This window comes from Oryzias latipes, chromosome 20 (genome assembly GCF_002234675.1).
Source record: "Oryzias latipes chromosome 20, ASM223467v1".
NCBI lineage: Eukaryota > Metazoa > Chordata > Actinopteri > Beloniformes > Adrianichthyidae > Oryzias > Oryzias latipes.
In genome coordinates this window covers 22,912,821-22,929,898 of record NC_019878.2, presented here as the reverse complement: position 1 = coordinate 22,929,898, position 17,078 = coordinate 22,912,821, and the positions used below count along the sequence as shown (strand labels likewise).

Genomic DNA, 17,078 nt, shown 5'->3' with positions numbered 1-17,078 from the left:
AATTCAAAGAGAAGCTTGGATCAAATTTCAGCATTTTTCTTGCTAAAGCTCCTAAGATCTTCTACAGTTCCTGCAGACCTTCATCGTTTCTTTTGATTTGGTTTTACAAAAAGATTAAATCCAATTTTCATGAATTGTTTCAAAGTAATTTATAGCTTTTTCTTTTGCTTCTTAAAATCTGCAGGATTTGGTGAATCCAAAATCTGCTGAAGGTTTTGAGCTTTGAAGCACAGCTTTGTCTTCTTTTTACCGTGGAGTTCCTGTTGGACCAAATAATGTCAGAAGAGCTTAAGACAGAGACTTTATGATGTTTTATTTTCATCCAACACAAAGAAACTAAAATAATGAATTTGAGGTTTGCTTGAATTAATGAGGAATAATTGGACATGTTTTACAATCACATGTGAAAATAAGTCTTTCAGAAGGTTTTCCTTCATTCATTTTTACCTTTGTTTAAGGGGACCCCGGAGGTTCAAACTTATTCCACAGATGACACCATCCTGCCAGAGAAAACAGGAGGTTTTTGGCATCAGCTGTTTGAAACGTCGGCCTGGAACAGATCTGAAGAAGAAGATGTTTACTTTAAGCAGCATTGAAAACGGGGGCAGGAAATTGCAAAGGAAATCGGCTCCTGAAATGTTTAGATGGAGCCACTTGTTTCAAAGATTTGACAAATCGGCGCAAAGTGGAGGACTTCCTGAACGCCGTTTGAAGCTTTGATGGTTTTGCATGCACACTATTGTCACCAGAGCACAGAAAACATGTTATAGGGAGAAGCTTAGAAATCAATGCAACATTTTCATAACTAAGATACTGCAGGGAAATGAGATAATAAAAAAAAATATATACACTTTTTAAAATTAACTGTCTTGCTATTTTTGTGCATAAACCAAATCAAACTGTTACATATAAACATTTGTTTGTCCAAAACTTTGGTTTTAACATCAAAACACGTTTCAGATCCCAATATTTTCATAGACAGCAAACCTGGAGGTCAATATACGACAATAAAATAACATCTACGCTTAAAAAAAGAAAGACAAAATAAAAGTATATGTGGACATAAATCATAATTTCTTTTCACTGGAGTTTTTAATTGGACAAACATGATTTTTATTATGCATTTTCCCACAATTTGTGCATGTTGAACAACAATAAAATCCTATTTTAGCAGCACATATAGATCATTTGAAATTGCATAGCAAAAATGCAGTTGCAAAGGATTTTCATGTTCAATAAAGAACGATGGCGAGATTTTATTCAAGATCTTAATCAATGCAATTCATCAAACGCAGAACACTGAACAAAAAGATAAAGTTGAACCACTTTATTAATTCAGCTTGATGAACAAAAGATGAAATAAAAATGAATAATTTGAGGCGTCTTTGATCATCTCACACCCCCTTCAGCTAGTGAATCAAATCTTAAATAAACTTTTCATTTCACATCTCATTTTCTGATCAGCAAGTTCCATTGCTTTGGAACTAGCGTGAAATCAAAGGCTTCCTCTCTGGTTTGTTCTTGTTTTCAGGCTTAAATATTTCTGAATTATTGCTTGACCTCAGGATATAAACCTCCCTAAAATTCTACTAAAGGTTTTGAGGACATCAACATTTATTCCTAAGGAATCATCTGTCTTTGTGACACAAGTCACTAATCTTCTCATCCATGTTCTTCCTCCTATTTCCTCTGTGCGACTTCAGATGATGTTCATGTTTGTCTTTTTTCAGGCTGAATAGAAAAACCTTTGCTATCAGAGAAAGAGAACAGCTGATTGTTCTTGGGATTGAGCCGCAGTTTTAGTCCATCAGGGATGGTTGATGTTATCCGCGTTCATTTCCATGCTCCACCATGGTTCCACTCAAAGTCCCACTCCAATTCATTCTTTAATTATGCCATGTTTAGCCAAAAACAAGGACAAGCAGCAGGAGTTCATTGGAAATTCATTTTTGGCTTGAGCTTGCATATTTTCTACGTCACAAATGCGATCTTTTCCCGTTTTTTCCGTCTGCTCCTGATTGGCAACAATTTGAATAAATATATCCTCAGAAATGCGATTTGGAGCTTCATTTTCTTCATATGTATCAGAAAAATTCCATTAAAACGTGTAAAACCACCAAATTTTTTACTGGAGTGGGTCTTTAAAAACATTCAGCTCCTGTCATGTTGGAGTTTAACATTAGCGGTTGATCAAAAGTTGCAACGTCAGATGGTTTGACCAAAGTGCTGCTTTCTGCATTTCCTCCTCTCAGACTGAACGGATGATTGTGCAGTTCCCATCTCCTCCATGCCATCAGGCTGAAACACTCGATTATGCAACAAACGTCACCACTGGCCTGATGACGCCGACAAATGCGTCGGGCATTTTAATAAGCACTAAAAGAAGAAATGACTTTTTTTTTCTCATGAACAAAAACATGCTGCTCCGATGTGGCAAACTCCTGTTTCAGTGACTTCTCCAAAGCAGACTCCCGCCGAGGCCGCAGACTAAACAACCTGATGATGCATTAGAGCCTCGTCAAAATATGAAGCGGCGTGCTGGTGATGAACTACTAATGGATCAGCAGGATCTGTCCTCTCATCCAGCTGTCACAACACCCAGCCAGATGATGAGAGGCAAGTCAAAGGCAGAAGAAGTGAGATAAAGAGCTGCAGGGGGAGATCCGCATCGGAAGTGGGCATTTTTGTCCACGTTTGGGTTACAAATCCTAAGTTTGACCTTCACGCCGTTGACAGGACGGCTGTTGGTGCCATAGATGCTTTTTAAATGTGCGGTTCACTTAGTTTTTAAATTAATTTAAAATGTGGGAGAACATCTGGAGATGCTGTCAGAAGATGCTCAGAAAGACGGGAACAGATTAAAAAAAGTCAAGGCCGCTGAAGAATGAAGTATTAAGTCGCTTTGATGAACATGCTTTTGTTTACGTTCACTTTTTAACATTAAGGGACAAAGCTTTTACTCTAGTTTGTTTTTAAAAAGAGGTTTTACTGCATAAATGTCTAGATTTGTATTGTAAGTAAGTGTCCATAAAAGAAATAGGATTGGACATAAAACTTTATTGTAACCAAATTAAAAAAAACAACCAAAGGTTTTTGACTTTATCCACAGAAGTTAGGAATCAGCAATGTGTAAGTTGAGATGAACTTAAAGATTTGTTTTGTTTGCATCCGGCTTTTTTCCGGCTGGCCTTTGACCTGATACAAAACCGTTACTGGTTTTTTGAGGCGCGTCTCGCGTCTCGGCACAGTGAGTTGTACGTTAGGGTGTGTGAATAAACCAAGGTCGTTGTTCTGGTTCAGTCCCACAGCTTTACTTTCCAGGAATCCTTTCACAAGTTGGCACAAACCCGCACAAGATGGAACTATGCAGGCTAACTGGTTCTGGGTGGCGTGAGGGCTTCAGACATTAATGCTTCTGACAAGGAGTGGGTGTTAGTGAGGTTTATGATTCATTGTTGTCACGTTTCTATGTCTTAAGCCATAAAAAGCATTTACTTGACGTTACAGCCTAAATATGCAATAAGTTCACCTCAAAGATAAGATGACAAAGCCTCAGATGTTTACATACCAGAGTGGAGGCTCAGCCTTATCTGATGATCAACACATGTGATCCAACTGAACTGTTGACCACAAACATGCTGTCACTCCAGAAGTTTAAACTCGTCGCTCTGACTCTGCGTAGTCTGTCGCTCTGCAAAATGATGTGTTAAGCGCATCATTTGCAGGGGGAATGTTGGCTGTCTGCAGGTGAAAAATGGTCAAACCTGTATGGGACACCCAGGTGGCCCGCACGAAATATTAGGATCCTGGACGACCCTGTGAAGAGAGTGAATGGTTTTTTGGGATCTTTAATTTTTTCTAACTTCCCCCCCAAAAACCTGTGCAAGGAGCTCGTTCGTGTTGTTCACCTGACACGTGCACGTTCCCTGCGTGCAGCCCGAGTGTTGTTAGTGTGGGCGTCCTACAGATGTCCAATGGACTTCAGCATCACGTCAGTGAGGAGCCAGTACTCGCACTTTACTAATGACTAGTGTGCTGTAAAGACCTCGACAACCCAAAAACCTTATGGACCTGTACAGCTCTTACGACCACTTTGCCTCTGGTGGAAGGTTGGTGCCAGTGTTTGGCAGCAGAGCGGCCACCAGTGTGTGAATGTGTGAACGGGTCTGTGACTGTAAAGCGCTTTGGGCCTTCGAAGAAGGTAGAAAAGTGCTACAGAAGTATACGCCATTTACCATTACAGGGTCTTTGACTACTTAAATTAGACAGAAACTGAAGAAACAAACACAGAAAGATAGAGATGACAGAATCGTTGTGTGCTGCAGGTAGTACTGGTTGGTCACATTAGGCAGGTGGAGCACGCCTACTCCACAGTTTTCCGAATGGCGTGCTACAGCTACATCTGTTGCATTCGCCCTGCAGGCACTTCCTGGAACAGAGTCGCCCTGTAGCTGTGACTCAGTTCCACTAAAGCTTTTGAAATGCCTTAGTTTCACTATGAATTGAAAGGCCCAGTAAGCCCAGATGACACGGGTCTTCTGGCTCCAACACTTTTGTTAGTATCACTGCTTACAACGGGCTAATGTTGGCTTTGTTAAAGTCTTCGGGTCTCAATTTGCAAAACAATAAAGTTTATTTTGCATTTCTCCAAACGGCTGTTGCTGTGATGGGGTTAGTGTCCCTTGTTATAAAAGTCGTATGATTGTCGATGGTACTTCTTGCTCCAGTAAAGAATCTCGAGAACCGTTTCTCGACAAAAATAATTGATTTATGATTTTATAATACTAGTCATTTCTTCGTGCCTGTATGCATTAAGTGTGGGGTCATGGGGCATTTTGAATTGGCTGTCCGTGTCATAATGACTTCTGCATTAGAGCTAGAATTAAGAATCAACACATAAACTTTATTGAGAAATCCCAAACCTTTAGTTTTAAGACCAGCCTTAAGTTAGAAATATTTTTTCTGTGCTTTTCCAAGTCACGCTCGATCGCGCTCAAGTTCTGGTTTGAGATCTAATTTTCTTTTTTTTTTTTAAACTCAAATGTCATGAACTTAAGTGAAGTTTTCTCCTCCGTTTGTTCTTTCAGTGTGTTCACTTTACCAAAAACAAATTATAAAGTGTGTTGTTTGTAGTTATAATTGAAGCCATTTTGCTCTTATTGTCGATGCAAAATGCTCTGTGGTACTTTTGTAACTCAAGAAAATGCATCCAAACTCCTCGTAAATAATTACCTTAAACTTCAAAGAGCCCAATTTGTATCTATTTTTAGAGCTTTCCTGGAACTTATCTCACAAGTCTATACAGATGCATCGTGGGTGGAACAGTTCAAACTGACGGGTCGGTTCTGGGTATTGTGACGGCTTCAGAACCGTTTTGCATTTCCTGGGAGGGTGTGAGCGACTAAGGTGTGGTTTACGAGGCTTCATTGCTTTATCTGTTGCAGTCCTGCATTGCTTAAAGTTGAAGTTTATGAATTTATATGGCACCTTAGAATTACTTCAGTCAAACATTAAAAGCCTAGTAACATTAAAAACATCTAAGAGATTAAAACAATCAAAGATAAAAAATATAAATAAGTGTAAACATGACTTCTATACTGCATTCTATTCTTTGACTCAATAAAATCTGCTTTACGCTGCAACCTATGCAACCGACCTGCAAAGCAGCAGCACAGCAGTGAAGTGGTAATCGTGTTAGAAATGCACTTTGCTCTGCCTGCTGCATGCAGCGGAAAGCAGACCGAGGGAAAACGAATCAATATAAATAAACAGATGAAGGATCTGTCCCATTTAATAACAGCATGTTTTAAAGGACCGCTGCTGCAACATCCACATCTCTGCTGGATCTGCAGGCAGACGGAACAGAATCTGTCGTGAACAATGAGCACAAAAACCCCAGTCTGGCTAAAAAACAAAAAGGAGAAAGAAAGCAGAAATCCTCAGTTCCACACTTAAACCAGGACGGTTTCTCAGCACTGAAGGTCGACTTCAGCAGAAATGCATGAGGGTTGTGCGGTAGCCTAACCTGTTCAAACTACAACTATTCCTTGATCTTAAAAAAAGTTTGTGGGCATTCCAAAAATGAACTAGACTTGTTGGCATTTCACTGGAATTGCCAACAAGGTCAGGCTGCAGAAATCTTCAGACATCTATACAACTACAATTCAAGTTTTTCTATATTTTTTTGAAGTTTAAATTTGACTTTATCCATGTAGACAGTGGCCTACCCTTTACCCTTCCTGGTAAATCAATTATTCTAGTGGCACACTGGTTTGACCCACTGAAGATCTGACCTTGGAACAGCAGAACAGCCCTCCATGTGACCCCCACCACCAATAGAAAACTTTTCATGCAGGTTTGTGATATGGTTAGAGCCTGTAAGGCCCTTATTGATTCTGGCTGGGTCAGGGATGCAGACGTCAGCAGTCGATAACTCGTTTGGGCTGGAATTTACCTCGACATGACTCTGACAGAAGCTCCATTTTCAGGGTTAGTCGCTTCCTGCACAGAACAGACATGCACAACCACTCAAACCATTTCACAGTTAGCTGGAAAACATCTCACACGTCTGTCAGGCTTTTGTGCAAGAGGTGAGCAGTCTAATGCTGCTCATCTTCACACCAGATGTGAAACTCCACAGATTAAATCTCCCGAGCGACCAGATGATGACGTCTACACTGCATTTGTTACCTGCCAGATCAACACAGGAAGTCCTCTGATAACAAACAAGAATGTAAATGTGTGAAGGAGTTTGAATAAAAAAAAAAAATTAACCACAATATTAGTTTAAAAAAAAAACATTTAAACCATTAAAATTAGTCAAATCAACACATATTCATCAATTCTTCCTCATAACATGCTTCATTTTTGTAAAGTAGGCCTACATAAATAAATAAAATAAAATAAAAATCTTCAAAATCTGAATCAATTCTCGGTTATGACTATCACAAAAATGTGTGCATCTAAAAAGTTTGCAGCAAAAAAAGAACGACCAACGTTTGCACTTGGAAATGTGTGCAAAAGTGTACAAGTAATAGGCTAACATCACTTTTTTGCAGATGATGGTATGGTTTACGCCCAGGATGGTGGTTTCTGTGGACGTTCAAGTTTTAGCAAGTTTAGTCAGTTAAAGGGTCCTGCAGGAGGTCAAACAAAAACAACTCATATTGAGACATGTGCTCAGATTATTGCGCCCACGTTTACCAAAATCAAGTAAATCTGTTGATTTTTGGACTGATTTAACTGAAAATAATGAACCTGAGGCTCTGGAGCTGCATGTAGTTCTGTCAGGAACTGGTGGTGGACGACCCAAAATGCACGAGACCAAGCTTGGTGACAGGAAATAAAACATTATAAACAAACTGAAACATGAAAAAACTATGGGAAGAAACAAATCGGTGACTAAACAGAGCAGATGACCTGACAAGGATAAACAGAAACCAAGACACTTGAATAGGCTGAGGGTAATTAACTGAACTGAAAACAGCTGTGAATCCTGAACCTGAAGGTGGAGTGACTGACAAAAAGAAAACCAAAAACGTGACCAAGAACAAAACCAAACCACTGAATCCTTACAGTACCCCTCCTCAAAAGGGCAGATCCCAGATGTCCAAACACCCCTAGAGGAGGGGACCAAGAGAATCCTGACAAGTTCCTTCATCCTTCCAGGAGAAAAAGGATGAAGGTGCACAGATATATATGAAAGAAAATGTCGTGTTTTTTTTTTTTTTTTTTGCATTTTTTATTTAAATAAATCAGCTGCAGCAGCAGGATCCTATTTGACACAAAGGGTATTTATTTTGAAGGGAACTTCAAAAGTAAGAGAAGTGAAATTGTTATTCAAGGAAAATTATAATAACTCAATTATTGTAGGTTTAATAAATAAATTGACTCATGGTCACAATAAAATAAATAAAGTATATTTTACTGATCAGTGACTGCGGTTTTTACTGGGCTTTGGACAAAATGGCTCTTTAGGCGCTAAAGAGCTAAACAAAGAAAAAGTCCATATGAACTTATGAAGTGAAGTTTGTGGAAAGATTTGTGCAACTAGACAAACAAGAAAAACCCCAGAGGCAATTTAGTCATAAAATATATTTATTTAACTAGTAAATGCCCACTTCCAAACAAAACAAAACAAAAACTTGACACAAACATGGAGCAGCCCTGAAGTTAAACGACTAAAGGCTTTGTTTCCTGTCCAACATGAATGACAATCTTTCCCTCTACCATGACGTTTTGCGAGGCTTCGGTGAAATGTTGGTGATTCGTTCTCCTTTAGGGTCCCGCCACCATGTCCGCTCTATAATCTTGTCTATTGGCAGTTTTTTGTTTCCTTGGCATCTGTGGTCAGGTAATTTCTCTGATGGCTTTGTGCGTTAGCTGGACGGCCAGACGACGACTGAAGCTTTAGCAATCGTACTTTTTCACATACTTCTGCTCGTTTTTGTGGGAAAAGGTCATCGCCTCTGGTGCTGGAGGAGTGTTTTTGGTGGGGGGGGTCGGGGGGGGGGGGGGTAACAGTACATCCAGCAGAAATCCCTTAAACGGCGTAATCTACCCGCTGAAAAAAACATTTGGGACAAACGTTTGTATGACCAGCACAGGTAAGATTTTGAGGGCCAAACACAAAAACAGATATGCGAGTCACTGCCATGTCTCTGCAATCTGCCCCCCCCCCCCCTCAACTGTACAGTCTGGATCAATAAGCAGGTCAGTGGCCGCAGAGAGAGGGGGGGGTCTGCATGTGCTGCATGTGTGCCAGAGGGGGATTTTGGGAGTCGATCGCCAGCGATGGAAGCAGCTTCATTAAGCTGCTGGGATGCAGAGATTACAGACTGGCAGTCGGGGGGAGGGGGTGAGGGGGTGTCCTATGTATTTAATGACCACCATTGGCACCTCACTCCTCTCACAGATGGAGATATGGTCTTATCCTCCCCCCCCATGCACTGCAACAAGCTGATACTTCCTGTGAGCTCGTCTCTAAACCACCAGACAGACAATGTTGGTTAATGAGTTGCAGCAACCATGCAGGCTTTAGGAAATGAATCATGACTCGTCCCGCCGTCGTCATCCAAGTGAATGCTGGGTAAGAGTCATTTTTATGCTTCCTATGTGTGCTCTGAGATTCTTAGCAAGAGGTATTTGAGAGGGGGAAGGGAGGGGAAAGGGCAACGGGGCAGAAAGGGCACTGGCGGGGGGGGGGTTCTACTTGAAGGAAGCTCGGACACGGCGACCCTTGAGCGGCTGGGGAGGACGGTAGTTATCCACCATGCAGCATTCGGCCTCCCCCTGAGCGGAGAAGAGCAGGCTGCGGAATTTGGCCATCTGTGAAACGGTAGAAGGGGATAGAAATGAGTCCAGCGCGCCTCCTGTGACTGTCACTCACGTCACACTCGTGAACTACGGTCGATTCACCGCGCTGCTGGAGGCTTGAGAGGCTCCATTTGGAGTCAAAATGCCAGTACTTGGTTGAAATTCATCAAAAAAAAAATCCAAGAAATAAGGGAGGCAAAAACAGGTGGGGTAAAAAAGGTGGTGCATTAGCGTTACCTGTTTTCAAGGTACATTCCACCTAAAGTCCCACTCCGATGGTCTTTTGCGCTCAAAGCGTTCCGTGCTTTCGTAATTATGATTACGACGTTTTTAGCCAAAATCAAAAATCTACAGGTGTTTTGTTGGACATAGTTTCTGCAGAGCAGCAGGAGTTCATTAGAAATTCACCTCCGAGTTGTGGGCGGTACCGTTGGCGCCATCCCGACATCTATCTGTCTACACTCTCCCACTAGCTTACAGCCCCTTCACACCCCCCACCCTTACATTAGCGGTGCAACAAAGCTGTCCAGCCGCACAGTTTTGAGCCAGATGCCAAAGAAAACAAAGATTTTCATGGATCTATTTATCTGCAGTGCTACAAGCATTTTCAAACTTCATTTTTTCGTCTACTCCTGGTTATTTGAACAAAGATATACTCAGGAATGCAATTTGGAGCTTAATTTTCTTCATATACGTCCTCCATCGTCAGAAAAATGCCACTAGAAAATGTTAAAAACCCAATTTTCATCAGAGTGGGTCTTTGCAATAATGAAGAAAAGGGTTATTAAGGGTTTGCCATTAACTCTGAATCTTTTGCTTACAGGAACGCAGCAGTAAACTCTTCTAAATCAGAATTAACTGATAAATAATGAATTAATCATTAATATTTTGTTAGTAAGTCTGATAAGGAGTCTAAAGTTTATGCCGACACACCTCGCAGGTTTGCCTTTCACCCACTCCTAATCATAACTGCTATGTTCAAAATGCAGTCATCACTTTTCCTGTAAGCGATGGTGGTTAGAAGTGGAATTCTGCTGAAACTTGGTTCCATAGGTTACATAATCTGTTTGTTCCAGAACATCTGGTGGAGTCTGTGGTAAACCAACTGCGTCTGAACTTTTGTTCATGCTTCTTCTTTTCACTGTTTTGGTAAAAGTTTCTATTTTACTGTTTCAAACAAACTAGTTGCCTTCTATAACCAGAAGTTGTTTGTCGTCCCTTTCAGGTTGAACTGCTAATCTCAACAATCAAGCGCTTCAACACAGAGTTCTTCAGAAGAGCAGGAACAAAGCCTGCCTTTCTGCTTCAGAAAAATGAGCTCTGCTCGTACCTGGCCAGGACTGACGCTGATTGGCTCTTTGCAAACGATCCAGGTGACGCTCTCCAGCAGAGGGGGCGTGGTCAGAGAGCCATCGTATGTCCAGTAGTCCAGACAGCCGGGGAGCAGCGTTGCAGGATCGAAGCCGGCAAACGACGTCTGACTGCCCTGAAGGCAACACCAAAAGCAAAAGAAGGATCAGTTGAATTGTATTCACTTTAGGAAAGCATGGTTGTCATGGTTACGTACTTTGGTTTTGATGCCGTTAAATGCATCCAGAAGCTTCTGCAGATTGGGATTTGCATCACCAACCTGAAAGACAAAACCTCGTGAGCATCTGGGATTTTGGGTTTCAAGGCCAAGGCTTGAAGGGATCCGGCTCACCTTCAGGAAAACTCCCACGACGGCGAGCCCGTCGGGCTTACTGGCAGCTTCACCAAAGTTTGCATATTTGGTGTTCCAGTGCACCAGATGAAGCTGCAACAACATTCAAAAACACATTTTAAGAAAAAAACAGGATTTTGCTTCACTCAGGAAAGGATAAAACACTTTTTCAACTGTTAACTTGATCCTTTTGTGACGGTTCCAGAATTGGAATCAAATTCAAAACAAAAAAAACTTTTTTACATCACCAAATGTTATAAGTGAGAAAAGTGTTTCCTTACAGCTCAATTATTTATCCATAGTTTCTTTAGGGATGAACAGTTTTATTGTAAAAAATTGATGCATGGATACCAAGTGAGGGAAATGAGCTGAAAATGGTGTGCTGTTGTCATGGTAACAGGATGAAGGGTGCTGGTGGAAAGCACCGAGAGAAAATAGAAATGTAAAACTTAAAAAAGAAAAAAAAGAAAGCAGACTTGTTTTTATTCTAAGAATTAGAGTTGCATATTAGGCAATAATAAAAAACAAACACTTTTGCTCTGATCTGTTGGGACATAAAAAAACAATAAATAAATAAAAATCATTTTCGTGTATAATTTGTCGTTCGTTGAATTCGTGAGGGTGATGCAGAGCCCCCCCCTCACCTCAGCAGCGTATTTGGTTCCGTTCACCGTGTGTTCAGAGCCCCTGTCGTCAGCACCCCCCCAGTGGAAATGAAACTGCTTAAGTCTGTAGACGCCTGAGATTGGCCCGTTTGTGAGAGCTGCAGCAGAAGAACAAAAGCTCCAATCAAATTAGCTGAGTTTGGGGACGGCCCCGTCCACAACAGTCACACCTTTTGGGGAGAAAAGATCAGCAAAAGGAAATACCAAACCGACGTGAAACAAGCAGACTTCCTTTTTAATTAAGACAAACTAATTTCCTGTTGTGTGAGACAACTCCCTTCAGTCCAGAGTTGTGTCTCCTTCTAGTTTATTTATAGAATTTACAAAGACATAAAAATAGTCCCAGTCCCATTTTCCAGCGTATCTGTCACATATTTGTTCATCAGAAGGCAGTTCTTTTTTTACTTCAATAATATTTTCCCGCATGATGCTTGTTCATGATCATGTCAGGCAGGCAGCTCTTCCTTTATTTAGAGGCGGTGAAGGCTTGAGCTGCAGAGGAACAACGACTCATCTAGGTCACATTCTGAGCTCTGTTTCTTTGTCCGCCCCCCCTGAAAGCAGCGCGTTGACGTGAAATGTTCATCCAGAATCAGCTCAGCTGAAGGACAAGCAATCAGAAATATTATTAAAAAAAAAAAATCACATTCCCCTTCTGATTGAATTCCCTTTGGGATTAAAATCTCATCTGAGTGGAAATACAAATGAAAAAAATGTTTTTTTTCTGCCTTTGGATTCCCTCAGTATTGGCAGATTAATAGTTAACCAGCGTCTGTGCAGAGTAACCTTTGTGTTTCTGTGCAGGTTTGACCTCAAGAGCGTGAAAGATCTGGCGTGGGAAAGGGTTTAGGTTGAGTTGTGTCAAGATTTTCTGGCTTCGTGGCCTTTCAGTGCAGCCTGTTTGCTTAATCTTACAAAAAACACCCTGCAGATTTTAAATAAACTTTAAGATATAAAAAGACAATGTTATTGCAAAAATCCCTTTAAAGGGAAAGTGGTGCATGCATATAAGCACATTATTACTTCATCCTTGTAATCTTGAACTCTGCAGATATGCTATTTTTTTCAAATAATTGGATATAATACTGACTGGATTTGTCGCTGTCATCTATGAAGGTCACTTGGATGGAATGTCCGTTGTTGAGGATCTCCAGGCAGGTGGACGGGTCGTACTTCAGGCACAGCGGCTTCAAGCCCCCGTCGTAGGATGCTGCAGCCGGCACGATGTCAATGGGAGACTGGCGGACTCCGTCAGCGATGGGGAAGTTTTTCCCCCATTTGTCTGGTCCTAAAAAAATGATATGACAACACTAGGGGTCATTCAATCATCTGGACGCACGGGGGGACTTTTATGCGCATGTCGGCGGGAATGAAGGATGATTGGGGATGCGCCTGAGAGGGGGAAAAATGCGCAATGAAAGCACAAAAAAGGGGGTAATGTTTTCTGCCAGCCAGGCTCTCCAAGAATGCGCATCGCTACAGAAACGTGCGAGCCGCGCGCGCCTCACCGTTAGTCGGTGCGTATCCCCAAGAGTGAGACATAGTGAGTGAGTGCAGCGCAGTAATCTTCTAAAGCCCGGTGCAGAGCAGCCAGTGTCCTCCACCTGACAGCTGCGGAGCTTATATAGAGTCCCGCGTGCGCGCGGCGTGTCTGTCATCGGGCTGGTGTTGGGCACACGATGTTCACGCAGACCGGGAGGAGTTTCCCTGCGCCGCGGCGCTCCGGGTGCGTCAACGCGGAGCTGTGCGCGCGTCTGGAGGCTTTTGTAGCTGTTGATCATCAACCATCAGCATGCAGCCGCGGCTCCGGTCTCAAGGGATGCAACAACAAACGAGCGCGTGCTGGCAAAACAAAGGATTTATTCTAATCTGGAAAAATTAAGCATTTAATGAATTATATTGTTAAAAAAATGATGATGCACATATAATTCTAATTATTTGTTTTTATTATACACATTTTATCAATAATGGTTGCTTGTTGAAAACGGACAATATGAAAAATAATGAACATTTTAAATAATAATAGTAAAAAAAAGGTTAATTGCTTCCTACTGGCCACTTCAGCTCATTGCAGTGACAGAATTTTTTCACACACACACACACACACACACACAAAATAAATGTCAGCTGTGGTGGTGTAATGACGCCACCTGCAGCACTTCAGATGAACTACAAGTTATATAGAATACATTTTCATTTTTATTTCATTAGACGCCTTGTAAAGAGTAAAAAAATAATAATTAAAATCAATAACAAATAAAATACAAAAGAAATAATCAAAGAAAAAAAATACCCTTCTGGAAGTATAAACCTTAAACTACATATAAAACCTTTTTAAGTTAAAAGAAGTAAACTTAAAATAAATATTATTTTCATCCCTTTGACCAGCTCCATACTTCAATTACATAAACTCTTTTAGGCGTATTGGATTAAGACAGTGCTTCTCAATTATTTTTTTTGCAGATAATTGGAAACCAATGTTTGCGTAGATTTTTTTCCAAGCACTGACTGAGCCGCTGTCACCAGCAATTGCCCGTATTATAAAACCCCCGGCATCGCATGGGCGCGCCCCACTGTTTGAGAAGCACTGGGTTAGGGTAAACATATGACTGACAGGGTGTGTCACAATTCTTAATTCTTTCTAGCTGTAATAATGCCATAATTTGAGTTTAAATTTTTGAAAAAAGCCTAAAAATAAGATAAACCACAGAAAGTGCAGGCGTGTAAATAATAAATAATATATTGAGGGGTTAAAATGTTGGAAAAAGTTACTTATGTGTGTGATAGTATCATTTTACAAAATAAAGTCCTTCTGAAGTTCAACACATCCCTTTGTTCGGTTTAACTTTTTTTCCTTTAAAAAATAAAGCTAATCTCACACAAGGTCACGTTTCAGTCTTCGATTCAAATGAAAAATGTTTACTGCAAGATTTAATATTGGATTTGACAAGATTCGTTGTTTTTATTTTGAAGGACGATGAAATGCGCAGTCGCATGTTTGTGACGTCAAAGACACGTTCCGGTCGCACATGGGAGTTCAAAACAGCTCCGACAACAGGTTAGGATTTTCACTATTTAAAAGGAAAGCAAAACTAAACAGTAATGTATGAATATGAGCATGTTTCTCAATTAAATGGTATTAAACTGTCATGTTGATTGTCCGTAAACAAAATGTAGAATTTCACCTTCGTTAACAGAGAAATACGTTTATGTTGAATGTTCGTGTCCCCAGCTCCTATAGATTCCACAATTTTAAATCCGCGAATCTAAAATATTTATTTATTTATTTTAACTTCATCTATTAAGTTAAATAAATCGGGTTTTGCTGCTGGGTCGTTGGCATTTTCTGTAACACAGAAGTTGATCTGCTTGGTTTAGTCCGATCACGTGGTGTCGTGGTCATCATCATTATCTAACACTGACATTTATGTTCAGTCAGGAACCAAAAGGTGCCCAGCATCACATATTTATAAACGCCAAAGGAAAAATGCACCTTTAGGAATGGTGGACGTTTTGTTTTGTGCCTTCAAAAGTAGTTAAGAGTTGAAACAAAATAGGAACATAAGCATTTTAATCTATTTAAAGCCTTCCCAGTGGTCATTTAATTATTATTATGTCGTTTTCAGCCAAAGAAAAAAAAATCAAATTTGTAGTTTTCTTGGACAGTTTCTGCAGACCGGCAGGAGTTCATGATTTGTGGGCCGAACTATTCTCTTCCCATGATCATCCATCTGCTTAAAAAGCTCTACTACTAGCTTCCAGCAACCTCACAACCCCAACCTACCATCACAGCTGTTTTGGTAAATCAGAGCCAATAGAGAGCTTGGATCCAGATTCCAGGTCAGACGAGGAAAACAAAAGACGTTCATGGATCTGTTTGTCTGCAGGTGGAAGCGTCAGAATTAAGGCGGAGCAGGAATATTGCGGCCCCACCTAGCGTATTTTGTATGTCGCAAATAGGATCTTTTTCTAACGGCATTTTTTTCATCTAAGAAATTCTTAGTAAAGCAGCTTTAAGCTTAATTTTCTTTATAAATGTCCTCGATTATCAGGAAAAAAGCCACATGAACATATTAAAAACGTTTTCTGAGTGGGTCTTTCATTCATGGTTTTACTGAATTCAACTGAGTCTGTCTTTGAACGCCATATTGACTTCATGGTTTTTCTGTCAGGGTCCAGCAGGACCTCTAGAACTTCAACACGCAAAAGTCCAGCAGTTCAGAAATGACTGCTTTGAATGAGATTTCCATATTCCCTCTTCACAGGCAGCATGGGGAAGAACAAACAAAAGGGGAAAAAACCCAAAAACGTCTTCCAAGTGGCCAACAAGCCCATAAAGATCAAGAGCAAAGCCAAAGCCGTCACCACCGCCCTCAAACACGTGAGCTCTTCCGTGTGCCGCCCTCATCCGCCCTGCTTCTTTCACGCTCAAGTGTAATTTTGTTCACAGATCAACGCTGGGAAGAAGGAGAAGGTGGAAAGCCTGAATAAAATGTTCTCTGAAGTTCAGAGGGACCTAACCAGCGTCTCCAAGACGACCCAACGCCAACCACAGAGGACAGCGCAGGTACCGGGAGGAGGGACGCAAACGTTTTCGCTTCAACTCCAACAAAAAATTAATAATGTTTGTTTTTCCTCTCAGATGATCAAAGAGCCGCCGAAAGAACCAGTGAATGTGGACAACGCGGCCCGCCTGTTTTCTCAGCTTTAATGGACCAGAATCAGCAGAGAATGCCTCTCTAACGGACTCCCATGTCACAAGAAATGTGCTGAAACGACGTCGGGACGCTCACGCCGACGCCAGGACGCTCACGCCGACGCCAGGACGCTCACGCCGACGCCAGGACGCTCACGCCGACGCCAGGACGCTCACGCCGACGCCAGGACGCTCACGCCGTCATCTTTATTCAGGAAAACAGTCAAAGGACATTTAGTTTATGATTTCTTTTTAAAAATACTGGGGAAAAGAGCGGTTTCCTGACTCACAAAAATCAAAAAATTGCTGTAAATCAACAAATATGAAAAAAAATTGTTATATATTGCTTCGCAGACTTCCTTTGGATTTGGTTTCATGTTAATTATTAGAAAGAAGGCTGCTGACGATGTTTGTTTCATGAATGCCTTCACAGCATATTATAGAAATGGTTTATTATTACGCAAAATAAATCAAAGTTAATGAAAAATCTGATTTTAATTGAAGTTTCTTTGAAAACTCAGATGTGATAATACAGATGAAACATTTTGTCAGGAAAATCAAATTAATCTAGAAGAATGCTGGAAAATGAAACCGTATCATTACCGTTTAATTGTTTTAAGAAGCTGAACATGATGGAAAGAATGGAGGCTGATTCCATAAAGGTTTGAAATTAAGGTATATTTTCAAGCCTTTCCCTAGA

The 17,078-nt window shown here is 40.9% G+C and overlaps 2 protein-coding genes across 3 annotated transcripts; one reads left to right on the top strand and one right to left on the bottom strand.

Moving 5' to 3' along the window:
• Positions 1–330: 330 nt before the first annotated feature.
• Positions 331–13,413, bottom strand: LOC101168081 (carbonic anhydrase 1). Of its 2 annotated transcripts, none has more exons than XM_023950105.1 (7): positions 13,191–13,413; positions 12,773–12,970; positions 11,662–11,780; positions 11,018–11,110; positions 10,883–10,945; positions 10,646–10,801; positions 331–561 (listed from the first exon to the last, which is right to left on the bottom strand). In XM_023950105.1, exons 1-7 carry the CDS (start codon positions 13,222–13,224, stop codon positions 454–456), a joined length of 771 nt encoding a protein of 256 aa, XP_023805873.1. In that variant the 5' UTR covers positions 13,225–13,413; the 3' UTR covers positions 331–453. The 2 variants fall into 2 exon arrangements, with proteins under 2 accessions (XP_023805873.1, XP_023805872.1); XM_023950104.1 differs by lacking the exon at positions 331–561 and adding an exon at positions 8,086–9,327.
• A 1,236-nt stretch (positions 13,414–14,649) lies between these two features.
• On the top strand, positions 14,650–16,870 carry c20h8orf59 (chromosome 20 C8orf59 homolog). The gene is made up of 4 exons (XM_004081169.3): positions 14,650–14,740; positions 15,948–16,063; positions 16,133–16,249; positions 16,325–16,870. Exons 1-4 carry the CDS (start codon positions 14,665–14,667, stop codon positions 16,391–16,393), a joined length of 378 nt encoding a protein of 125 aa, XP_004081217.2. The 5' UTR covers positions 14,650–14,664; the 3' UTR covers positions 16,394–16,870.
• Positions 16,871–17,078: the final 208 nt, after the last annotated feature.

What these genes read in the sequence shown, in the direction of transcription:
- LOC101168081 (XM_023950104.1), bottom strand. Translation starts at nt 13,224, where the DNA reads ATGTCTCACTCTTGGGGATACGCACCGACTAACG. An exon ending in GAACCAAATACGCTGCTGAG is followed by an intron (nt 11,111 to 11,661) that starts GTGAGGGGGGGG and finishes ATGTTGTTGCAG; the next exon opens with CTTCATCTGGTGCACTGGAA. An exon ending in TTAACGGCATCAAAACCAAA is followed by an intron (nt 10,802 to 10,882) that starts GTACGTAACCAT and finishes TGTTGCCTTCAG; the next exon opens with GGCAGTCAGACGTCGTTTGC.
- c20h8orf59 (XM_004081169.3), top strand. Translation starts at nt 14,665, where the DNA reads ATGCGCAGTCGCATGTTTGTGACGTCAAAGACACGTTCCGGTCGCACA. An exon ending in CAAAACAGCTCCGACAACAG is followed by an intron (nt 14,741 to 15,947) that starts GTTAGGATTTTC and finishes CCCTCTTCACAG; the next exon opens with GCAGCATGGGGAAGAACAAA. An exon ending in AACCACAGAGGACAGCGCAG is followed by an intron (nt 16,250 to 16,324) that starts GTACCGGGAGGA and finishes TTTTCCTCTCAG; the next exon opens with ATGATCAAAGAGCCGCCGAA.